The sequence below is a fragment of the Lepidothrix coronata genome, unplaced genomic scaffold (genome assembly GCF_001604755.1).
Source record: "Lepidothrix coronata isolate B3197 unplaced genomic scaffold, Lepidothrix_coronata-1.0 Scaffold3, whole genome shotgun sequence".
NCBI lineage: Eukaryota > Metazoa > Chordata > Aves > Passeriformes > Pipridae > Lepidothrix > Lepidothrix coronata.
This window is the reverse complement of record NW_016690183.1, coordinates 6649648-6675966: the sequence shown is the minus strand read 5'-3', so window position 1 is coordinate 6675966 and position 26319 is coordinate 6649648. Positions and strand designations below refer to the sequence as shown.

Sequence of the window (26319 nt, the reverse complement as noted above, 5' to 3'; positions counted from 1 at the left end):
TTGTTTTAAAGAAAGGCTAAAGAAAACGAGCAAGGAGGGGGGTGTGGTGGAAAGTGGTAGGATACAATAAGGCCATTTTTGGCATCAGACATAGTCTTTTTCTTCCAGATGTTCTAATTTGAGATGTAAATGTGCTAAGTTATTTATTATAGGAAGTTCCTGTTTTTGCTGTTTTGGAAATTGTCTAGATTAGCCTGGCAGGTCTTGCAAGTTCTTTGCATTTGGCCATTGAAATATCTTCCACTAGTTTGATAATTAGTTAATACTAAAGAGACAGAAGTAGCTCTGTCAAAATTAATGGCAAAGGTCTTTTTTTCCTCTTCTTTTACAAATAAACTTGCTTCTTGCAAAGGGCTGCCCCCCCTCCCCAAAGTTCCTTAATGGCCAGGAACAAAACCTCAAGCTAGGAGCCTATCCTCCTGTGAATTCATTTCAAAGTTGTGAGTGTACAGCTTGTAGATTTGCAAAACTGGAGTAGTTTTCTTAATCCTCCCCAGAGATTACCTCACTTGACAATTTTACATATTCCCTGCCTCTCCTGAGAATGTGTAATCCCAGCCCTAGCCCTTTCATTGTTCAGTGTAAGAGGGCAGAGTGTATTGGTTCCTATTAATGTAAAACTCCCTTTGCATTAGGAAAGAAAATTGCTTGAAAGGGTGTGGGCAGAGTTTCGACCTGTGTATTTTGGATAGCTGAAGATTAACTGCTGTTTTTTTGCAAATCAGTTTAGCAATGGCTAAAAACAGAAGATACCTTTCTGTATATTTTGTACTCAGCAAAACTCCTGGCAAAACATTTTCTGTTCATGCTTTCTGCTTCCGTCATGCTCACTCATCTGGGCTTGTGGTCCAGGTCAGATTCTTACTTTGATATCTTGAATAAAGGTTTCTGCTTTCTCAGAGAAACAGACTACAGCAGAAAATACATGAGTCCTACATCCATAATAGAGGGGAATCTCTGTGGGTCAGTAAAAATTAGATGGCACTTGTCCCAGTATCCTTCTGTGTGACTAGACTTCAGATTACAAGCAAACTCATCACCTGCTGACCTACTAGTTGGAGTTGATCCCCACAAGGGTATAGAAACTCTTGAGCAGCTATGGAAAAAGTTGCATCAGTTTTCTAAGGCATATGAAATTAGATCCTCAGCTGGTGTAAGTCAGCACAGATCCGTTGCTGTCAATGGAATTACAGTGGTTCACATTAGCTGAAGAGCTCCCCATTGTTTTTTGGTTTTTTTTGATAAAAAGATTTTCCACATTGGCCCAACTTTTCAAGCAGATGCACACTTAAACACATATGCATATTCTTTGATGTGTCAGAGGTTTGTACTCAAACTCAATATTGGCACATATCTGTCTGTTTGGGCTAGTTTGAATGTTATCATTAAACATTTGGATTTAGACAGCTAAAATTAGCCTAATTCTGACACTGATTTACTCTGTGGTCAAATATTTTTCTCTCTGTAACTGTAGTATTAGTTCTCAACTACCTGCTTCACCTAGATGGAGTATTACTGTATATCAGGGGCACCAAACTCCCAAGAGCTGGAAAGATTTTAAGTCTAATGAATGACTGCAAAGTTTTGTCACTGGAATTGTCTCCTATTAATGGAATGAGATGCTAATGTAGTACACATCCTGGGGCCTTAGGCTGCTATTTGTTAAGGTAATGACAGTTAACTTTGTTTTCAGTAGGAAAGTGTTGGTCTTGTTAGTCTTCATATTTAGGTAAATCGCTAGGATCTCCAAGGTTTGGGTTTCTAATCTACCTTCATGTATAAGGAATAAGAATAAACGACTTTCCAGAGATGCAGGGTTGGGCTTCAAAGGGATAAAAAATTCGATTCCTTCTTGGATATGAAAAATTTCCTCTCAGTGTAGAGGCTCCATGGAGTATGTACCAAAACAAATACTAATACCAGAACTTTAGGAACTTAAACATGAGTTTTACTGTTGCAGTGTTTTAAAAGTTTTGCTTTTTGCAGATGTGATTGTCATGATAATGAATTTCGGTTACAAGGACAATTTGCATGAAAGCTGGAGCTTGCATTGCATTTGCATCTTTTGTTCTTTAATGCTGGAATAAGTTATTACTACAGGAACATCTTCAGTTGGTATAAGACTCCACTCCTACAAAACACTCCTATAAAAAGCAGCTTTTGTTGATTCAGTGCCTCTTTTTTGCAAGGGCTGTGGTAATGTTAAATGTCGTGATTTGTATTTGAATAGTCTGTTTAACAAGGTAAGGTACCCTTAAAAATAACAAAAGGACAGAATGATCCTTGTTGTTCTTGTCAGAAGACTGATGTCATTGCAGAGCAAAATCTGCCTATCATACCAATGTCACCTCATAATCATGTCTAATATCAGTGCCTCTGTCCTTCTGGACAACTCATGAATTAACGAAGTTTGCAGGGTAATATGTACTTGAGTGACAAGTCTGAGGTGTGATGTACGGACTAGTATTTTCTCAGCAGCTCTGCTGTCTTCTGAAGGAGTCAGAACTTAGATCATAAACAGATTGAAAGCTGCTAGTTATGGTTTTTATGCAAAGCTTACAATCATGAAGAAACAAAGAAAATACTACTATTTCAAAAGCTCCCAGAAGTGAGTGACACATCCAGTAGAAGGATCTATGTTAAAATCGCTGTTGAGTGTGGAAAACTTTTAAATCATATGATGTGTGGACTGTTTATTGAAGAGCCTGGTGTTAACCTAGGTGCAAGGGAAAGAAAGTGAGAAAGGTGACCTGGAAGGGGAGCAGTGCAGTTTCTGAGGCTCAGATTTGAGGGTGCCCTTTGGAAGGTACCAGCTGCACTGTAACAGGCATGGGCCACAGTTTACATGTTGGCCACTTCTGCTGAGTTCCTGTCACTACTTAACACCAAAAAGATTTCTGCTACACTCACCTAACTACAAACTCTGACTGTGTTGCTGAGATGCTAGCAATGTGTAAGATATGGGCCTGCCAGCATTTCCATTATAAACCCCTAATTTCAGGGAATTATAACTGAGCCATTAAAATGTGCTCCAGGACAAAACATGTGGGGAAGGTCTTAGTGCTGTAGCAAATTAAAACTTCTTTTAAAAAACAACGATCAAAAAAGTAAAAAAACCCCAAATATAATTTGAAATAACTAAGAAAAAACTTTGGTGCCCTTTGATACCCAGTGGGACCACTTTTGCTTTGTTTTGAATTAATTTTTGCAAGCTTTTGATTTTTTTCTTCTTTGTGTTTAATTTTGTATGCCTTGACCAAACCGGATTCAGTTTAATAGTATACATTTCTTTGCAAATTGTTCCTTTTACTGCTTTGTTTGACTGATATATTTACTGCTAAGCTAATACTCAGGGAGACAAAAACTGCTAAAGAAAGCTGCTAATGGAGATGTTAATTCACAAAAGGCTGTGTGAAAAAAAGTTTGTGCTAGGGTATAAAGTCAGCTTACTTTTCGGTATCGTGGGACTCGACAGCCTCATACTGATCTGCTTTGGCAAGGTTATAGCAAAAACAAATAGTATTTGTGTCATGACTGTGTCACCGGTATTACATTGGAGTAATGAGGCCAGTGTCCTGGACCACCTTGCTACCACAGTTGTCAGGTCCTGTCTTCTCACGTGTGCATCCGTGCCACTTTTCTGGAGACAAAGCAGTAAAGACCCTGTTCCCTACTATGTCAGAGCTTGGATTTAGGTCATCCTGAAAGTTGCTGCGTGCACACACAGGTTTCTATGAAGTTGCAAAGAATGGTTTTCTGAAAAGTAGTGTCCATTGATAAAATCATTTACATTAGTTCTGTACTCCCCTTGGAGAGCCTTTCCCAGGTCACGAAACCTGCCTTGTTAGATCTCCACTGGATATTACAGTACCTCCTGTAATTTCAAGTAATTCGAGGATTAAAAAGAAATCTTCAGGTGAATGCTGTAAACGTTGCAGGAGTCCACACAATGACTTGCCTTGCTTAATCGCGATGAACGCCGACACGAAGGCTTGTTCTCGGCCGCTCCTCCGTGCTGCTCTGCCGGCGAGGGCGAGCAGCGTGCCTGCTCCCCGGCTGCCGTGTCCCGCAGCCTGGCACACGAGCTGTGGCTGAGACCAGCAGCACGCCAAGCCCATGTGTCAGGCTGAGCGCTGAGTGCTGGAGCAGCCAACTCCACTCGCTGCCCTGCCCTGCCCTGCCCTGCCCTGCCCGTGCCGCCGTGCTGCCCGCGCTGGGGCGGTGCCCTCCCGCACCCGGCACGGGGAGTCACAGCCTTCCCACCCCAGCCCTGCAGTCAAGTCGTGAACTCCAGTCCAGCCAACTTGAGTGAATGCCTTGCGTTAGCCACGGGACTGGCTCTGTTCGCCCTAATAATATGGCTGTTTGCATGCTCACAATTAAGCAGTGGCTTTAATGCCGTAGCAGTGGCTTTAATGCTTTGACTCTGTGTTCTGCTTTGGAGGTGAATCAGATTTATTGATAGAGTACTTCCTAAGAGGTGTTGACCAAAAAGAGCCATGCTAACCTAACACAGCCCTCAGCTCAGTGCCATTTGTTTTTTTTTCACTTAATCTGTACCATGGATATAATTAATTTTTTGCTTTAATTTCTAAAAAGTACGGGGAACTTCTGTGAGGACTGAATGAATACTTTTACAAGGCAAAGCTGCACTTCACAGCGTTGCTTGGAGAACATTAGGAAATTGTAATGCTGTGTTCAACCCTGATTTATTTACTGTTTGGCTTGTGAATTTTGTTGGTGACTAAAATGCTTTCCACTTTTGGACATTTTGGCTCTAAAATGATGTCTTTAATGTTGCATTAAAACAATGCAGTTATTGTATAGGAACTCCTTCAGTGTCTAACAGGCAAGCACTTATTTTCAGTTTGATGTGTTTTGTCTGGTTTTTGACCCATGAGCTTGTTCCAGTGTAATCTGATATTTCTTATTAACCTATTACTCTGCCTTAAAAAAAGCTAATTATAAACGTATGTAGGTTGTGGACTTGACTACCTTTATCAGAATCAGATAGTTATTGAGAACATACTTTAAAGTGATAGAAAGCAGAAATTATTATCTTAATGATGATGTAATTTAAAACCAAACTTGATAGATGAATAAATGAGAGGAAGTTCATGCGTCCACTTTGATTATTTCAGAAGAAGAGCCAGCTTCATCTAGGTCTCCTTTCTATTTTTTTTTCCTTCTTCCTAGTAGTTTTAGGGTTTACTGAGGGAAGCAGTCTGCAACCCCACAAGAATCACATTTCCTGTTTAAACTTTTAGTTGGTTACTTATCCTGCTGCTTGCTTTCAAGCCTCACCATAAAATAGGTGTTAATCATAATACCCATTCTTGGCCCCCTCGTTGGACTGATGTGCTCAGGGTCCTGTTGAGAGGTCAGGGTTCAAAAGAGGTTGTTAGGTATCAAAACCCATTGCCTGTACTATTTTAGTGACTTGTAAATTGAGTGCTGAATTGATTATATGAGACCTGATTCTACAAAGTGATCAGGAGATGCCATCCTCTTGCCCTGAAATCAAAGGGGATGGAGGGGCCCTCTTTACTTCTCATTTTCAGGTCAAGGAGTAAACATCCTGTAGTATTAGATACTGGAAATGATGACTTCAATGTACGTGTTTTTCTGAGGGTTTTGTTTTTCAGCAAGAGAAATACTGCAGGTAATTCCTATCTGTAAGTGGTACACAGCAGCATGAAAGTTAAGGGTAGAATGGTCACATGTTGTAGCCCAGAAAAATAAGGGCAAAGACCTAAACCTGTAAGATTTTGTGTACCCTTCTGTTCTAATATTTGCAACCAAGTTGTAAGAGGATAAACTTAAAAGAAGGTACTTATTCTTGGGGAGAACAGAATCCCCTGATGCTTGAAAATATTGAAAATGAAAGTATTGGAGGTTGTAATTAAGTGGAGACTGCATGTCTTGGTATATTGTAATCTGATGTGAGTAGCTGATTAAATACATGTTCTTTTGGAGTAATGCACCCATGGTCCTTTATGCTTACTAATAAAATTTCAGTCATCAAGTTATGGTTTTTTGTAGACTGTAATAACTCATTCTGCCTGATACGATTTTCTAGTGTTGTTCCTCAGTGAGCCAGCCCTACCCTTACCCCACTCTAAACCCAGTGATCTCTGCAAGTGCAGTACAGTATTGCTTCATTAATTCTGCCGAGATTTCCCTCATTTTTTCCCCCCTTCTCTCCCCTCGCTGCAGTGGTTAATAGCATAAGGGATATTAAATGTCAATCCTCCTGTATCCCTTTGCAAGTTCCAGAAAGAGATGATTGAGTGGCTTATCCCTGCAATCACTGTAATCAGTAAGTAATGACTTAACATCCTGCTGGATAACACGAGGTGGAATCAGGAGAAAACATTAGTTAGCAGCAGAAGCTTGCCACCTGGACAAAGTGGAGGTTAAATTTAGGAAATTATACACTGGGGAGTTTTTTTTTTCCTGAAAAACAAAAAAAAAGACCCAACCACAAAACACCCAAGCAACCATATTCCAATAGTACCTTGGTTTTGAAATAGAATAAGTGATAATAATAAAAAGGTTTAAAATGTTTCTCTGCAGTATGGTGACAGTACCATGCTCTGTGCTTTGAGGAGTCTGTTACCAATCAGACCTCAAAAAGTTCAGCCATTGCAGCCCACAAGTACTGAGGAGAAGGAAGGAACCAGGAGGTTTGATTTTTAGAAGGAAAAAGGCTGCTGGCAGCTGAAGCTTCAGTGATATCTCACTGCTGTTAAGTATTGGTCTCAGGGGAAGATACCCTTAAAGAGAAAGGGCCTCCTCATGACCCTGCACTGCTGTGCCAGCCAGTGCCACCAAAGGGGGGAAGGTGTATGGCAGCAGCACTGCTGTTTCAAGTGATGGCATCTTCCTCCCAGCTGCTGGTAATGGATGTCAACAAACACATGGGTGCCACGTGGTTTGGGAGGGCTGGAAGGGCCCTTAATTAAAAAATTAAGACAGAAAACTCCTGGATTCTGAATCCCAAAAAAGAGAATCTGCAAGTGAAGGAGCTATGCTGAGCAGATCATCTTCCTAAAGTAAATAAAAAGAATTTTTAAAAATCCTTTTAATTGACTTAAAGCTAGGCAACCCCTCTGGCAGGCACAGTATTTGGCTTTACAATCTGAACTGTGTAAATTAAGGCAGTTGAAGTAATTAAATTACTTAACAGGTTTTCAAATGGCATTCATCTTTTCTCTTCTAGATGTTTTCTATTTCATATCTGTCTTCAGTTAAAAGGAAATAATCAGGCATCAGTGTTGCCTTTGATTATATCCCTGCTCTGTATGTTTCTATTTACTTCCCCCCCTGCCCTTTCTTTTATTTGTTTTCCAGAGGAATCAAAACCTCAGCTTCTGCTTACGTAGAAATTATTACTAAATACATATGCCAATAAGTAGGAGAAGCGAGCTAAGGGTACAGTATGTGATTATGTAAAGAAGGTACCATATTAAAGCTACATTGTTTGTGTATGCCATATGTCATTATTTTGGGGTGAGAGTGGAAGGGGAGGGAGAAGCATTCTTCTGCCTTCCCAACTAAGAGGAAATGAGATGGATTTTTAGTGCTGTGTTGTTATCTTATTTCCCATTAACAACCTTTGCCTTTGATGTATACTGTAAGTGGTCACAATTTAATTTGCAGATTCTATTTTTGTTCATAAGGCTGGCAATTCAGAAAAAAAAATTGCTTGTAAATGTGATCTGGACCTACTGATGAATGCATACTTTAAGTGTGCAAATGCACTCTGGAAAAGAGAAGTACATAGTAAATGTACTGGGTTTTGTTGAGATGATTTTAAAATTTGGCTTTTAAGGCGTTATGGGTCAGATTATCAAAAAGCACTGCCTGCACTTAGCTGGAGTCTTCCTACACAGGAGCTATGTGTGCACATTCTTTGCACATGCCAACCACTTAAAATATGCTGGTTTCTATTCATTTAGTACGACTTTTCATGCATGTTCCACATGCAGCCAAGTGGAAACTTAAGTCTTATGCATGCAATAGCTTGAAAATGCACCCAGATGTCCCAAACTAAGGGGATTTTTTTGTTCTGCGTAACAGAACAGGTTTGTACTGACGGGGTTTTTCCTAAGATGGGATAATAAATTGCTGAAACTGATGTTAATATTGTAGCTCTCTCATGAGCTCTCTGTCTTGCTCTCTCTCTGTCCCTGTCGTGTGCTTGCCTTTCTCTTCTTTTCCAGTGTAGGGATTCATACATAACAACAGAGGATTTTGTGTGTGGAAAAGTTCCTTCTGGGCCTGACCAATAGTGTTTTCCCCTCCTCCTGGTCTCTCTCTTTTCTTTCCTTCTTTCTCTTCTTTTTCTTCTCTCTCTTTTCCTTCCCTTTCTTTTTTTCTGGTTTTTTTTTTTTTTTTTTTTCTGGTTTTTTTTTCTTTCTTTTAGTTTTCAGAAAGTTGAGTTCCATCCCAATTATTAAATCTTTGGAGACCATTCCCACATGGTTCTGTAAATGGTAGCTTCATCCTGAGTTCTTTCATCTCTTTTCCTGCTCTCCTGGCTTGACAGTTGAAAAGGTCTGACTGTGCCACACAATGGTTTGATTGGTTTCTCTAGGGGAGGCTTTACCCTGCCTCATCATTCGCCAGGCAGGTGGACCAGAAAGTCTCTTGATTCTTTTGTTGCCTCTCAAAGTCCGAGGTCTTTGACTGAATAAATCCTCCGTCATGGGATAATTTGCTAAAAGGAGACTGAAAGATGTGAGAGAAAAGCCTCACTACTTGGGTACTGAATTAATGAAATAACTGGGCCTTGGAGTTTGCAATTGAAAAATCACCAGGAATGCAATGGGTGGAGACAGGCTTCAGAATGCAAGCCCGTTACTTTCCTGTAATAAACTATGAGAGCTTTAAATGATATTACTAAATACGCTGCTCGCCTGGCCGCCTCCAGTTATTTGCATTTGCAGCCCTGTTCGTTCGGCGAGGGAAGCCCGAGCAGAATAAAAGCCGTTTTGGTACAGCGCCTAGTTAGTCATTAGATTATTATGAGGGGCTGGAAAGAATTCCATATGACAGAACTAGGGTTGAGTTAACACAGAACGAAAAGTAATTTACAGATAGGCTGTCCTCAGCCATCTTCGTAGCCCCTGATAAGGTTTCATTTCAGAATGGATAGGCGACATTTCCACTTACGGGCCCATTCTGCGACACCTGTGATAACAGCTTCTGGATCCTAATTGAAATTGGTTTCAAAATGGATTTTCACTTTTCTCTGTCTGTGGAAAATATTGAATGGACTCAGAGCTGCCACAGAGAATCCCAGACCTTGGAAAATGGAGCAAGAAGCCAGGATCATCTTTCATAACTGTGTCGATGATATGACAGTTTTGTTATCTGTCTTATTAATGAAATCATTGATCACCTGATGAGGGAGATAATAAACTACATTTTTGCTGCTGTTCAGGAAGCTCAATTAGATTTTTTAAAAGTACAGATGGGGGAAAATCAAGCCAAAACAACGAAATGAATGTTTTCGGGTCTATTTTCAACTTTGCTTTTCTTGAAGATTTTTTAGATGGAAGAAATCTCCGAGACTGTAAAATGCTGACTGCATCTTGAGTTTATTGAAAGTAAAAAGGAAATAAAAAGCAAACCTGATGCTCACATTAGGACTTACTGTTTTTTGTTTTTAACAAACTGCACTAAGTAAATAACACTTAAGTCCTAGTAAGTGCCATGGAAACTCAAATGAAAGGAGAAACAATGGAACTCAATTTTAGCTGAAGTGGGATTAGTGATACAAACTCCCTGAATGCTCTGATGTGGACAAAGGCTGGTGCTAAATTTAGTGAATGCTTGCTGTGATGCTAGTTCTCCTGAAAATTATTTCTTCTCTAAAAATGGATGTCAGCCTTTAGTTCTTAAAGCCATTCCACTCAGACATTCTGGAAAAATAAGTTCCTTTATATTTTTCTTGTTTGTTTTTTTTTTTTTTTTCTGTGTTACTGTATTAATGGACTTGAGAAGATTTTTAAATGCAAGCAAATGTAGTAAACTGCTTGCTTAGGATATGTGCAGGTTTCAAAAATAAAACCTGAAAGGATTTTGTGATGTGTTGTTACCCTGGCTGTTTTCTAATTATTGCAGAAAGAGACAAATCTGTTGTTTGTGCTTGGTTGCTCTGGAATGCAAGCTGTATTCCTTGAGGAAGGTGGGAAGGGATAGGTTTTCCGAAGAGGGATGCTGGTGACTTCTCATATTTCAGTGTGAATTGTATCCTAGGTGTTTCTTCAGTACCTCCGCTAGTGGAGGTCAATCTATCCCCCTTTTTAAGCTTGAAAGGGGAGCTCTGATCAAAGGCTTAAATGATGTCACCGATCTCTGGTGATTGATTAGGAACAGAAGTTCGGGAGCATTTTGCATGTCTGCCTTTACCTTATCGCTTCAAATCCATTAGTGCCTACCCTTTAGGGTAGCTTTCAATTAGGAGCAAAATAGCATATATGCATATAGATCTATATAGATAGATGTACACACACATATATGTCCCACAAGTATATGCATATATAGAGAAAAGGAAGAGGACAGTATACAGACTTCATGGTCTGAGTTATAAATGTGTTTTTCTTTAATGTAAAAGGAAACAGTTTTTACTGGTCTGTGTTGATACAGGGAATATTTATTAATTGCTAAACTTCTGAGTGTAATTCTTCTCTGTTCTTCTGCAGCTTTTCTCACAGATTTGAATCCATATAGGTCTCTCACACTGAGTTTTTGTCTGCTTTACTTTCTTTTGCCGTAGTTTGCCCAGAGAGGAATCATGCCCTTGCTTGTTATTTCTTTTCCATGCCTGGGGTGCACATTAAGATCCACTGTGCGTGCCAGTGGCTTAGAGATGCTTTTTTTAACTAGAGATTGAAAAATAAATATTTTAAATCTTCAGGGTTTTTTTCAGAAGTTCAGAGTGGGCCAAAATGTATGTTAAACTATTAAAAGAAAAGATCTTTTATTCATAAAAGAGGAGCAGTCCTCTGACTCTCAGTGGTGTGGGAGGTCAGACAATGGGGTTTGCTCGTGTACGTAAGAGTGGTGTGCATGAGCAAGCAGTGTGGGACTTGAATCTGACTGCACTGTAGTATAGATGAGGAAGCTGGAGTCCATTCCTAAGTATCCCGCTCCTAACAATATATTGTAATTTGAATGAGGAACTCAAAAACTTCATGCAGGCTTTTAAAAGCTGGACTTAATTAATTATTCTGTTAAATGGAAGTTTTCAGTATGTAGGATTATTCAAAAATGTCAAAGTTATTTTTGTGTATCTCTTTTCCCCTTTCTTTTTAGTAGGTTGGCTCATTTTTTTTCTCTCTGTCTCTCCCCCTCTCCCTCTCTCAAATCTCCTTTGCTCTCTCTTCTGCTGTTGTGCATTTCACACCAGGAGATGACAAGTCTTGTGATTGCAGCAGAGGCAATTGAAAGAAAATAAAAAGAGAGTTCTTTTTCTTTGGTGCTGGCCCATGAACATACCGTAAAAATTGGATTAGACACACCTAGAGTTGGGATTGATTGCATCTTGAATGGGAAATTAGAACATCTGAAAAATTCCCTTTTGGATGGAACAGAAGCACAAGAAGGAAAAGTTGGATGGAAACCAGAGAAGAACTGTAAATCACTATTGAAGTTACTTCCTATGGTTTACCATTGGCTGTCAAAGAAAATTGCCTTGGGCTTGTTTATAGCTAATTCCTTCTATAGAAAACTTCAATTTGTGGACTGGCCTCTGAACGGGATTGATAACTCTGTTTATAGACCAGGATGGGTATCTAAAGATAACAGATAATGCAAATGAGCCTTTTTTTGATAAGCCAGGGAAGCAATTATGGATACAACTTGGTTGATGGATTTCAGAGTGCTTTTCCACAGATTATAGATTTTATTTTTTTTTGCATTATGGTTTTCTTAGCAGTGTTAGAAAAACAAAATCAAAGTCATTCATATAGAACTAAAAAGATGGAGTGGCTGATATAACCAGCTTTCCTACCACTTGTAAACATAGTGAATCAGATTAAAAAAATAAACAGGCAGTCCTCATCCTTCTCTGGGAGAAATATGATTTGATAAAAATGTGTGTTTAATATTCAATTTACAGTTTCATCTGAAGTGTGTAAACCTAGATGTCCTGTGGGAGTTTACAGCCCGTTCCAACTTTTAACTCAGATAAAATGCTCCTCATAAACCGTCTTGCTGCTTTTATTTTTGAATTTTTATTTCTGCTGGAGAGGAGGGTGGAAGCTAAACCCTGCCAGTTGTTGGAGGCTCCCCGGGGCGCTCAGCACCTGTGATGAACCCTTAAGCCTGGGCTGGTTTCAGTGCTGAGCGCACAACAGCGTGATGGAGAGCGGGCTTGCTTGGGATATGACTACACTGGATGTTGTGTTTCTCTCTCAACTCCATGGATTTTCCCATTGGAAGTGTCTGCGAATCGTCAGCTTCTCACAGCCTGACGGAGACCTGTGGCTGGGGATCGCATCTGCCGTAGGTCAGAGGGAGGTTTGGTATGCTCTCTCCAGCTCAGCTGTTTTGCTTAACTTGCCAGTAGTTCAAGCTCTGTGAGTTACAGGTGATGTCCCCGGGGAGGAGCTTGTGCTTTCCTTACCCCTCAGGGTTCATGGAGCTGGCCTGAGGAGACCAAGCTGCCTGCACCCTCCAGGTCAGAGACATCCATCCCTTCCTGGAGTCAGGGCTTGACTTCCAGGGTCAACAGGGTATGACTTCCAGGATCCACAGCGAGACAGGGAGGAGAAAAAATTAACCCCATAAAATGTTGGGTTTGTAAGGGGCATTTGTAGTCATAATTTCATATTGTTCTTTAGTGGCAAGACTGAGCTTTATTTAATTTAAAGCCATAGTCCACAACTCACTGAAATACTGAAAGGATTTTTAGCAACCTTAACTAATCCAGGTTTTAAATATTCAGTCTTTCCAATCTCCTTACTCAAGCCATTGTCTTTCAGTTGGTTCCCTTCAGTGAGATGTCTGGGCTCCTGACACCCTTGATCACTAACTTAGCACATCTCTGAAACTGGAGATAACTTCTCATGGTGCTATCTCAGGACCTAATCCTGGAAATGTGCTTTCTTTTATCAATGTTCTATTTGAAGGCTCTTCGGTATGATCAGAAACAAAGGGAAAAATAATGATGTCTTAGTTTCCATGCAGTTATAATAGAATTGCTCCTTGTAGTTTGAACTACTCCAGGTTTCAGGGATTTGACAAGGTACAGACTTTGCTTCTGTCATGAAGTCAACCACCACCGACTTCCATGGAAGCAGAATGGGAATCCTTTATTTTAATTGATATTTAAATATTCAGTCACAAACTGCTACAAAACCCTTCAGTATTTTACAGGCATTTTCAAGGCCTTCATAAAGGATCACACATCTCACAGTTTTTATCAGCAAAATTGAAAACAACACAATTTTGCTTAGAGAAATACAAGACCTGTAACTGTTTTCTGAACATAATTTTAAATGTCTTTTCTGAAGGTGCATATGATAAATTATACTTCAGAGATATTTGGTTGAAGAGTTTGAGTGAATGGATATTAGCATGTTTCAAACACCAGACAGGTACAGGATCACAGTGCTTCTGCCAAAAAACATGGGTATGGAGTCGCTCAGAGGATTTCTCCCAACTTCATTTCCAACATTCATCTCAGTCTAAGTCAGTGCCATGTTTTCCAAGTATTGCTCAAAGATATATATTAGTAGTAGGTTTTATTTTATATTTTCAATTTGATGTGCATTAGCATCTTCTTCTGACAGTCACCCTGATCTTAAAATATCTGTTCCAAGACACCATTTTTTTTGCTGACACGATTGAGGCTAATGTTGCATATATAATAGTGGAAACAGTTTTAAAAGTCCTGTTCTCAGCTTTGAACACTTTTTTTTTGATTGTTCAGATGATAGAGGAAGGCAGGTTTGTTTTGCTGTTTAAATTCCCAAAGACCTTTTTCTTCAGCTGTCAAACTTAAATCAGAATTAAAGCCTTGCATACATTTTCTTTGGCACCAAGAGATTTTTTTTCCTTCTGAGAAATAACTTAGTGTGAAGGATACCAAAATATCTCAAGTAATAAAAATATTTCAAGGGACTGTGATTTATTGCTACATTTATCTTCAAGGCTCAAACAGATGCTAAAAATAAGCCTACTCCTAAAAAATAATAATTATGTCTATAAGTGAATAAGAACCTTCAGTAAAGATACCAAAATTACACCAGGTATTTAAAGAGTGAAAGAAAGAAAGGCAGGACCCAAAGGAAGAAGGGAAGGAAGGAAAGAAAGAGCAAGCTCTGTGCTCCTCTGTGGTGCTCTTATTTAAGCAGATTTCAGGTGAATTTTTTGCTTGTCATATTGGACCGCGAACCTGTCAAAAATCAGTATTTTAGCATTGTTAGACAGAAGTCATAGTTGTTCATGGGGCCAGTAGTTTTAGCTTCTGTGTAGGTGCATAATAGTTTATACAGAATAAGTTAATTTCTGTGATAGGTAAATCTGAGAAAAACATTGTATTTCAGACTCCTTAATTGTGGGGAAAAATATTACCTTTAGACATAAACGTTAGACACCAAGGAAGAGCAACAGGAGTTTTTTGTTTGAGTGTCTGAACACAATTTGGGCTTCTGCTTTTGTGTTTTTATTTGGCCAGTTATAATATGCTGGATTTTATTAGCCTTCTGAGATATGTAGGCTCTTCACTTCTTTGGGAAGACAGAACCTCAGCCCCGCAAAAGAACAGTTCAGGATGTCGGCACAGAGTTCACTGCTAGCTTTTTGCAGTCTCAGAGAGGTCAGGCTTACTGTGAGAGTGGAGTTGCCCTGAGCTTGGCACAGATGTGATGGGTATCCCTCATATCTGCAGGTCTCAGGCACGGTCTGGCTGCATGCAGTACTGCCTTGTACAGGTGCTTCTGAGTTTCCAGGAGTCTTGACTGCTGTGGAAACCAAATCCTTGTCAGCCTAGTATTGAAAACCCCCTCTGTTGCAGGGTTGAACTTATTTTAACATGGAAGATACCTAAACAATGAGAAAATTAGAAGAAACTAACGAGAATTCTTTATTATGTTGGGGTTATATTTTGTTTTAGCAATAAAGAGAGCAGTGAAATTGCTTTTCCTAAGTTCTGCTGGAGGAGTTGCAGAGGGCAACAGTGTGTATATAGCAGGCTATCAAGCTGTAATTGAAAGGGAGAGCATTCAGAACTTAGCTACAGTTAATTCTTCAAAATGTAAAGTGTCTTTGAAGGTAGGTGGATGTTAACTAAACTAAACACAAGCCATGAGAGGTATGAAATGATCTCACTGAAAATCTGTTTCCCAGCTTTCTGTTCCTTCAGGTTATAGACTTTTCTTTTGCTCGTTCCGGAGTTTGGGCAGAATCAGTCTCCTATTTGAAAAATGAGACATAAAAATAAAAATGTGCAACAAAAATAAATATGTTGCAGACAGTGACGTGGCTCTTTCAACTGTTCCCTTCTAGATAGGTCCATCCAGTCTAAACTTTCTCTTACGAGGTCTGCAAAGAGCATGTAGTTGGCTCATGTGACTACTGCCATGTGATTCCAGTGCATTTCAAGGAATAGAATTGAAAGGGAGAGATAGAAGGAGATAGAAAGGGACAAGAAGATTCTGCTTAGAATATACAGTGCTTCCATTAAACTTTTTTTAATTTTTTTTTTAAGTTTGGTATCTGATACATTTTTTTTTAGCACTCAGAAGGCTTCTATCCATAAACATGTATTTCTTATTGTTTCAGTGCTGGAAATGCTTTTGAGCGTCTTAAAACTAAAAGGACCGATGAAGGCAGAGGAAGGGAGAAGGATGTTTTACATTTCAGTATTTTAGGAAATAAAATTAGCAAACACTAATAGGTATCCGTTCTTTCCTATTCTTTATTAAAATGCATGGGATGTGAATCAAATTACTTTATTCAGCACTCAGCTTTTCAGCTACCTTGAAATGGGAGACTGCAGGCAGTTGGATGAATTTGCTGGAAAGTTGCCCAGTTTCATTGCTGCTTATATAAGCTTGCCTGTATCCTCTGGGGAAGACTATTTTGTAACATGTTATATCAGGATGAGTATCCCTATGTTCCCTTTAGCTCTGGGATGCCAGAAGTAGATGAGTGGTGGTGGTGATGATGATGATGGCTGTTTTTCTCTCTGTCTCCTTTCTGGGGTTAATGAAAGACAATCATTAGGAACCTTTGCCAAATCAGGGTGCTACCCCTCTCTGCTTTGCTGTCATCTGAAAATAACATGCAATGTACATTACTCATGATGAGCAAGTTATGGTTGAGTTATAAATTATTTTGCAATTGCATAAATGATAGTTAAACTTGTTTTGGAGCCAGCATAATTAAGGATGTGTGACTGCCTTATTAGACTGCCTTGTTGGGTTTCAAGAAACAAGCTATCACAACTTGTTTATATGCTGGTATTTTATCTCTGCAGATACATGTTCAACTGTTGGCTGTGCAGCAGTTAAGGTGGGATTTGAGGTCTTGTACTTACTGTGTTGGATAGCTGTTGATGTCAAATGGAAATTTGTGAGAGTTTCACACTTTGGAGACCAGTACTGTAAATTTACAATTGGGCCAGATGAGATGGTTTGAATCTCTAAGCACTGCAGACTGGACCTTCTTGTCTTTGTCATGGTGGTAGCACTGGGAAGCATCTGTGGTCCAGACCCTTTCTCTTATGAATGCACACATACATTTCTTACTGGAATTTGGAAAAGAGGACACGTTGGGTGCACCTACACGTGTTTCAATTTACCACTTAATTCTTCTGTTTGGGTTGCTTAATGCAGAATCAGGAAGTCATACTCTCAAAAGTCTGTACCAGTAGGTAGCAATCTAGCTTCATTATTTTATGTCAAGAATTGCCCTCAGCTTGGCAATAAACCCTTGCAATTAAGTCTGATGATGTTAGGTATTTGCATTTTACAGTGCTTATTGAGGATTGGAATGCTCTGAGGACTCCTATGAGGCTTGCAGTGACATGGACAATAAATCCTATGGTATATTGCAGAATAAAAAGAAACCTGTTAGGGTATTTGTGATTCGTAGAATCATTTAGCATGAAGGTCCTCTCAGGCAGAGTAGAGAGGTGCTCTCCTGACAGGACAAGCAAGACCGACAGTGGAGCAGATCTGTGGAGGGCAATGTGAGGCTGGGAAGTGGGTTGGATAATGACAATTGTCACTGAGCTGAGTTGACACAGGTCACCTTTGGGGGTTGTATAGCAATCATTTATATTACCTTAATTTCTTGCTGTCTGCCTAACTGGTAGGTTCCATTCCTTTCTTTGAGAAGTCCCTTTGTTCCTTGCCCGAAGCCCATTAAGTTGAGTGAGGAAATTTCATTGTGTAGCACTTTCCAAACTGTCACTAATCCAACCTTTTACTGTAAAATTAACTTAAAACAGTGATTGTTTGAAGATAAAAATCCCAGATCCACATAATGTCAAATGGTCTTTGGATACCAATGGGTATTACACAGGCTGCTAACCTGGAGTCACTTATATGTATGCGTGCTGGTAGCGCTGGGATGTTACATGTAAAATGCCCGTCTAAGGTCAGAGATATGGGTTAGATGGAATTAGAAGAGTCTCTTGGCTTCTTTTTGTTGCAATTGTAAGAGGAGATTTCTCTCTCATGGTTTACATGGTTCAGTGGTTTAGAATAAAGTGGCAGGTGTCACTCTGAACATGTGAGTCTGCACTGGCAGAAGCAATCATTCGTATGGCTTTTGCATATGCTCCGGGAGTTGCTGTCAAGTCAATATTTTCTTCTCAGAGGCTAAATGCCAGAGTTGTTTCTGAAAGCTGCTACTGCTGCATCAATGAAAGAGTTATTTGCTATGTCATCAAGTATCCTATGGTGCAGATTCTGGAGTTTTAGAAGCATTGTGATTATGAGCTTGTGGTCAGTAGCTGGAAACACAAAAGGTGTTTTTCAACAGCTCTTGACAACTTTCTAGATCATCTATTTACAAAATTTTCCACTGTGACTCTAATGTTTCACAAACAGCTTGTCAAGTGTTTCTTCTTTAGGATCTTCAACACCGTTTAGGAAAGCATATATCAGTTGGCACACTGAACTTTTGGGCACGCCTGGCATCCTTTTGAGTTTTTGCATAATTGCATTACTTCTCCCTTCTTTGCTTTCTGCAGAAGGTGGCCCCCACTTTGCAAGTCTGTGGGAGGTAAGGGTGGGCAGTGGGGAGGTTATGCACTATTTAACCTCTGAATGTGTCTCATGGGAAGTTTAAAAGTCTTTTGGGAAAGAGGCTGTAGGATAAGGCTTCTCATATCTTCTCCTGCTGCCTATAAAGCCAGAGGGAGCATAACCTTCTTGGAAGCTAGAGACTTCTGTGGTGTTCAGGGCCTGATCCACAGCATATTGAGGTCAGTACCTTCCTAATGGGCTTTGGCTGAGTCCCTATGTAAACAGGAGCAATTGGCCCACAGAAAGGCTGCTAACCCATTTTTCACGCTTGCCTCCTCTCTACTGAAGGAATCAAGGGGGAAAAGCGTGACTCTTAATGACTGCTGATTATAAATAATTAGAAGTTATTCAACATTTACACTAACATATTTAGGTTGTGATGTGTTTTGCATTTATTAAGTGTTGGCTTCTCTCCTGTGGCTTGGTGTTTTTGGTTAGGATCTCTCACCAGTTCCCTGTGTAAACACTGGGGGTTAGAAGAGAAGATGGGCCTCCAGTTTGGCATACCATGGAGGCTGGCCCCTGTGGGAGCCCTTTTGGTGCTGTGGTTCGCTATGGAGCAACTGGTTAGCAAGTATTTAGCTTTGTTGGATTTTGCATGGGGTGAGAATTATTATGCTATAGGTGATGCACAGCAGAGACCTTAGATAATTCAAACGTTGCTTGCGCAAATACTTAACATGCTGAAATATGGTAAAGCCAAGGAGTTTTCATTTGTGGCATAGGGTCCAGTAAAGAACAGCCAGTTCATGTTGCAGTCATGTTGCACCAACCATGCTCTTTTGCACAACCATGAGTATATTTTTTCTTCTTTGCAGATCTTGTAACAAAATGATAACAGATGAATCTAATAAATATTCCAGCAAGTACTTTCATGTGCTGTTTTCTGTAAAATAAAATTAAAACCTGTAGCATATGTTAGTTTTTCAGGGAAATAGGTAAAAAAAAAAAGTAACACCTCAGAGGCTAGATGTTAGCATTTATATGTACTGAAGAGAATTTTTAACAGACAAAAAATAAAGAAGTCTGTATTTGCACTTCAGAAATGGTATTGTCTTCATCCAGTTCATAAATGTGAAGCTGAGGTGAAACTACATGGTGAAACTGTGATGTGACAAAGGCAACGTATAACCTTTTTAAAGTCTATATAAATCAAACCTTTAACCTACTGCTTTTAAAAGGATGCTTTTGAATAACATTTTTTTTTATTCCATTTAAATGCAGATTTTTAAGGCCTTTAGTATAGTGGTGCATCTTTGGCAATGAAATGTTAATCAGGACTCTTTTGTAGAAACTTGGTTGGAAGATAAAATATTTAGTGCTGTTGTATATTGAGTCCACATTCCTTAAATAGACACATAGGCTCTCTCCTCCTCCCCCTTTCCCTCTCCTCTTTCCTTTTACATTTTGTTTTATTCCCCACACCATCAGAATTGTAAGGAAGTATTTTATTTAATATTTGAAAAGCTGATCTGTGCATTCCCTTGCTGATAACCTGACTTGGTTATGTTTCTAGGAGGCTGCTAGCAAGGAAGTGTAGTAATTGGGTGACTGAATGTAGTTAATGTCCAGGATCAGTCCCATCCTAACTTGTCATGTGTTTCTGAGTAGAAAACAATTTTAGCTGTCTCTAATTAACTTTCTTCGATGAGCAAACAATTTTAACTGTCTCTAATTAACTTTCTTTGATCACAAATAAATTTGTGATATTATTGGAAATCTGGGTTAATATTTCCACTGATTACAGTAATTCTCAACCACTAGATAGAGCTGCATTATACAGACAGTCACATTGATTCCTTGGGTTCTGTACTGCTATAAACAAAATACTGTAACATTGAAGGTAATGTGTGTGTCTTGAAACACACACATACTATTAGGAATTGGGCTACTTAAGTCTGTAAATCTAGGTGTCTGTATAGACTGTTCACAGCTTGGGGGCTTAAATAATCAGTTTATTTACTTATTAAATCTCTTTTTTTAAGGTTTGTATCTTTCGAATAAAGAAGCATGAAAGTAAATTTTGTTCTTACTGGTGTCCCATCATAATGAGCCTAAGCTGATTTCCTCTGGTGTAATCGGTGAGGGTTTGTTCCGAGATAAGTATTTGTTTCACACAAGTCATATTTATTTTAAAGTATGCTTGCTAATTATTTTCATATTTTTCTTATTTGATAGTTTGATCTTTCTAGATTTTTTTTTTTACTATTTTGATCATGTGTGTCTTGATAAAAGCCAAAATGATAGGGATATTGTAACATTAGACAGATTTAAACTGAATTCTGCAAAACCTTAGACTTCACAATGCAGGAATGATCTTCCTTAATGTAAGGATTTATTTCGGTGGTGTCTCTTGTGTATCATTTTCATTTTTTAAAGGAACATGGTAATAAAAGAGGTCAGGAGTTTGTCACAGAATGGAAATGTGAGATTTGATAGGAAGCTGAACATGAGTCAGCAGTGTGCCCAGGTGGCCAAGAAGGCCAATGGCATCCTGGCCTGGATCAGGACCAGTGTGGCCAACAGGTCCAAGGAAATGATTCTTCCCCTGGACTCAGCACTGATGAGGCCACACCTGGAGTACTGTGTCCAGTTCTGGGCCCCTCAGTTCAGGAAGGACATTGAGGTCCTGGAGCGGGTCCAGAGGAGAGCAACAAGGCTGGTGAAGGGACTCGAGCACAGGTCCTATGAGGAGAGGCTGAGGGAGCTGGGGTTGTTCAGCCTGGAGAAGAGGAGGCTCAGGTGAGACCTCATCACTCTCTACAACTACCTGAAAGGAGGTTGTAGCCAGGTGGGGGGTTGGTCTGTTCTCCCAGGCAACTATCAGCAAGATAAGAGGGCATGGTCTCAAGTTGTGCCAGGAGAGGTTTAGGTTAGATATTAGGAAGAATTTCTTTCCGGAGAGGGTGATCAGGCATTGGAATGGGCTGCCCAGGGAAGTAGTGGATTCACCATCCCTGGAGATTTTTAAAAAGAGACTGGATGTGGCATTTAGTGCCATGGCCTAGTAACCACAGCGGTAGTGGATCAAGGGTTGGACTTGATGATCTCAGAGGTGCCTTCCAACGCAGCTGATTCTGTGATTCTATGATTAAGGGCATAGGGTCTGCTTTCAGTGCAGTGTAGAGGACACATTTGGACTGTGAGGATGAGAGAAGCAAGGAAGATTGTATAGTATTTATGCACTGGCAGGAATTTATTGTGGGATTATACTTTGTATTGTCTAAACTCTATTTTCATAGGAATTGCTGAGTTTTCTGCAGTACAAACAAAGATGCCTCAGTGCAAACAGCCTGCTGATCCTTCCCTTCGAAGTTCATAGTGGCCACTGCACTGGAAAAACTCATCATGGGGTTTTTTATCCTCTTTTTAACATGGGAAAAAACCCACCAAAACTCAAGGGGACTCGGCGATGAACACTTTAACACCTTCCCAGACTTTATTCTGTTTGGCTCTTATCCTAAACACAATGCTGTCTTCCCAACTGTGCCAAACTATTTGCTGCAGGTGGATAGTACTGTGCAAGCAATTGCAAACCAAGCTGAATGTTTGAAATCAAAAGGCAGATTGCTTCATTATACTTAGTGTGTAACACCCCAAAACACTCAAGGGTACCTCCTGTGGGGATGATTGTATAAAAATATTCAATTTTGGAAAACCATGTTTTGGAATACCATATTCAGTTGAGCTCATGGCATCACTATATTACACCGACAAATTAACACTAAAATAATGCCAGGTGTTTCAATTTTGTATTTAGCAGGAAACTAGTATAAAAAATTTCTGATTTTTTTTTTTTGCTAGTCTCTTCTAGTTCTGCAGGAATCACCAGAGCACCAGGAAAAACAAGTCTCTGGCTGTTGTATATGTAGACTCTATGTCCCCAAAAGAATCACTTTGGCATGGAATGAAGAGGCTGAACAGTCCATTGCTGTGTAGGTTCCAGATTTTATTTTGTCCTGATGAGTCCTGAGGTTTTGGAAGAATATGTGTTCCATTGGTCTGTGAGGAAGAGGTGGTGTTTCTTGTTCTATTTTACTGAGAATTTTACTGGAAACATGGACTAAATTTCTCTCTGGTTTCTACAGTGCAGCTACAGCTCTATTTGTCAGTGACAAAGCATTTTTAATGACATTTCTTATATGTATATATATATGTTTTATAACAGAGAGTCTTGGTCTCCAGTCTTGAAAACAAACCAGTAATCAGTAACCTTGAGAGCAGAAATTAAGCAGGCAGTGCTGTTATATCAAGGTATGGTAAGAGCCATTGTGCTGGAACACAGGAAAGGTCGGCTTGGGTGCCAGTAGGGAACTACTGGTGTTTGCAGACTAGTTAAGAGTGGCTTAGCATCTAAATCAGTGATAGTATGCCCTGGGAAGGCTTTATTATACAGAGAGTAATTTTTGCTCTTGAAACTTCATGAGAAAAGAGTCACTAAAGTCACAAGTCAGTGGCAAGAACAATGATACTCATTGAACATAAGGCAGCCTAGGAAAGGGGGAAACTCCTCTCCCAGGGCAGGATTCCTTCAGAGGCTTAGATAGTTTTGTCTTGGTGTTGCCTCACTGAATGGCTTCTCTTGGTTTACATTGGTTTTGACTGAGAGTGGAAACAAGTTTTCAGTGTTTAGTTCGTAACACTTTGTGTTGTGTGCCCTTTGGAAGTGCTTCCTGAGGTCTGCCCCAGGACGATTTGAGCACGAGGTGGGATCCTTAACTTTTTAAATAGCAACTGTGATTTGCTCTGGCTGTAATCAGCTCCACCAGAGCTTTCAATCACTGAGCACAGCTTTACAGAGCCTGTAAATGCTGTTCCTTAATTGCTTCTGAGCAATAAAAGGAACTCTAACACGAGCCAGATCTTCTTAAAGAATCACTGTTAAATATTAATCTATCTCTTACAGTTATAATGAGGCAGCCTTGTTTTGTAGTGAGTGAGAACTGGGGACCAAACCATTTCCGGTCGGAGTCTGACAAAGTTGCTGTGTGACTTGTGTCTGTATTCTTTCAGGGCATGCTATTTTCCTCTGTAAAGGGAGCATCATATATCTTACATTTAATGGTCTATTGTTTAGAAAGAATTTGACATACAGAGGCTTGTTTGATGTAGATGTTTAAGATGGTACCTTGATGGCCTGTTGTCCTACTTGCTGGAGGGCTTGGCTTTTACTCTGAAGCCAGGTATAACACTACTTCAATTCACCAGAAAAATAAGATCTCTTTCCTTACCCACCTGTGCAAAAGGAGGAAGAGAGGAGTCAGGACAATAAAACAATTTGCAGTGGTTTCCACTAGCTGCCTACAGGAGGGAGGATCTCTTCAGGCTCTCACTCCCTGCTGCCTGGGAGTGGAGGAGTGGGAAGCAGAGGGTGGTGCGCAGGCTGCATCCCCATGAAAGACAGCTCTGAGCTCCTGCTGCTCTCCCCTCCCAGGCCTTTTGCCTCCATGGTGTGTTGTCTCTGTGGTAACAGGCAGCAGGTATTATAGCTGGAGGTGCTGGTGAAGGCGGCAGCGTAGATCAAACTGGCCTTGCTTGGCTCAGGGCTAATGCTGTAGATGTTCCTTCTGCCAGGGCAGGGGAGGAGAAATGGGGAGGCACCTACTGTGTGGTAAGAGTGGTGCAGGAGGTAGGTCCTGTGCTCTCCTAAGACAAAAAGGGTAACAAGGGCTCACAGGCTTAATATCTTTGCAGCCAGGAAGCTGCTCCTCTGTTTAGAAAAGGGAATGGACTCCCACCAGCTGGTGGGGGCATCAGTCCAGTTTCGACCATGGGAATTTGAGTCAAGGCTGCATTTATTTGCTTCCTAGTTTGGTTCATATTTCTTTGCCTGTGCTTTGCACTCTGCTGGAGGCATGGTTCAGTCCTGGACTGGAAAGACTGGGCTATGGGATGTTGGAAAATTAAATGCGAAGTGGTGGAAGATGGTAAATTAAGAAACAAGGGGACTTCCTTACAAAGTAAGGGAAATGACATCTGAGTTAAAAAAAAAAAGAGAGAAATACTTTTTTAAAATGGTGATAGATAGAAGGTAAAACAGCCAAAACAAAGCTAAAAATAAGTGATGGATAACTAGGAGAAAGCGAGCCAGTGGGTGGAGGAAGGACAGACATAAGCTTAAAATGAAAAGAAGGAAAAATGAGCATGTGAGCATTTGTTTTTGAAAGGACATCTGTGGTAAATCACAAGGAAAATAGAAAAGACAATAGGGTAACAGAACTGAGGATAGAGAGAAACAAACAGAAAATACCCAACTAGGTAAAAACATTCAAGAGAGACCTGCCTCTGAAGAAAAAATATGACAATTTAATGACAAACTAACGTACTGTTGGTTTAACATACCAAACCCCAGTTTCTAGCCCTTCTCTTCCTGCTTCTTAAACTCAGAGTTTCCTTCTGATTAATTAAGTAATTCAATACTGTGTGTGGAAAAGAGAGACGGCATTTTTACACCTATAGAAAGAGTGATGTCACGTGTTTTGGTTAGGATGGTGAGAGTTAGAAAAATAGTCTGTATGTATGTTTTTAAGTTGGAGGAGAGGGTGAGATCACAGCTTGAGCTGAAACACAGACTTTCTGCTGAAGCAACCTCATGCATCAGAAGTGGCCTGTAGAATTTTTTTTCCTTAAGGAAGCCAAAGAAACCTGAAACAAAAATAACTTCTCCCACAATTTTTTTTTTTAATGGCAATATTCAGGCAGGCCCCAACTGATGACTCTCATGACAAGAAACCTCAGTTTGCAAATATTTTGAGAGTCACCAGAGTTCTCATTAACCTAAGTCTACAAGTGATGAGTGGTGTAGTGTGTAGTGGTAAACGTGGAAGTACACCATGATTTACAAAAACAGCATAAATCAACTGGCACTGGCTTTTTGGTGGCAGAGTTCCTGGTGGAGCTGCCCAGCGGACGATGACAGGAGCTGTTACTAGTGCAGGATGATGCCCTGCTGCAGGGAGGCAATATAAGGATGCGTAAGTGGAAGACAATAGAAAAGCAAAACAAGAAGTTGCTGAATTTGCCAGAATTTGGAACTGGAATTCTGTTTGTGTATGCTATGGCAAGACTGGCTGTTTTTGTTTTCTCTCCTGCCTTTACCTCCTCTTCGGTTTTCTTCCCTTCCTCTCTCAGTTTTCTCGAGTTACCCTTTTGCCCTGATCTTCTGATCTCCTCGCTAAGTATTTCTCTCTGCCAGGTTCCTGTTTATGTCTCTTGTTTGCCCTCTCTCTTTTTTTTCTTTTTTCTTGAGTTAACCCCATTTAAAACTGCCCTGCACTTCTCAGGCCAGTGTCTGCTTTGTCTCTTTCCCTGTCTTCACTGCAGCCATCCCCACAGTTCCCTTTGTTGTGAAATTGTCCTGCATGATTTTCCTTCAGCCTGGTTGCCTATCTTGGGTTGCTGCTTTGGCAGCATAACCTTACTTCATTTCAACAGTACCTGTCTCTCATGCTTTATTCACTACTTGATGTAATTGCAACAAAATTTACTACCTTCTATGTTCCTAGAGCTTTCTAGAGCTGCTTTTCAGCTCTGTCTTACTTATGGAAATGGCAATTCTAGTTTTCTTCAGGTTGGTTAGAGATATATCAAAGTTTCCCTTTTTCTGCTACCTATGTAATGATATTTTAGTTTCCATTGAGAGTCTTGAGCACTGAATTAGTGGAGTGACTCCAGTCACTGCAGGATGGAGAGAATGAAATGGGAGATACTGCTAGTATGGTTAAAAAGAAGGTAGATGTATGTATATCGGATTTTATTTCTGTTCATTCACCATCCCTAAATCCTTAATGCAATTGGCAAAATGAGAACTCTTATTATATGTCTCTTCAAAAATTGTTTGGGACAAGATAAGGCAATGAATGGATGCCTCAGGGCTCTAATGAAAAGCTATATTTATTGTTTTATAAAGTGTTCCCATTTAATGAAAAACAGGCACCACACTAGACTGAGCATGCCCTCAAGATATGCCAACATACACAAAACACAGGAAAATCTGTGAATCACATCATTTAAATGGTTGTACATACTGGCACTGCAGTTCTTTACA

At 40.0% G+C, this 26319-nt stretch overlaps 1 protein-coding gene across 3 annotated transcripts in view; it reads left to right on the top strand.

Moving 5' to 3' along the window:
• Window positions 1-26319, top strand: part of GLI3 (GLI family zinc finger 3) — a 215260-nt gene that overhangs the window by 15232 nt on the left and 173709 nt on the right. The window contains exons 1-2 of one of the 3 annotated variants that reach the window (XM_017822712.1): window positions 22140-22207; window positions 25157-25246. The exons of 1 other annotated variant lie outside the window; for it this stretch is intronic. In XM_017822712.1, the coding sequence (XP_017678201.1) occupies window positions 25243-25246 (4 nt within the window). In that variant the 5' untranslated portion in view covers window positions 22140-22207; window positions 25157-25242. Of the gene's footprint in view, window positions 1-22139; window positions 22208-25156; window positions 25247-26319 lie in introns of those variants that run through there. One more of the 3 variants, XM_017822727.1, reaches the window with a different exon arrangement.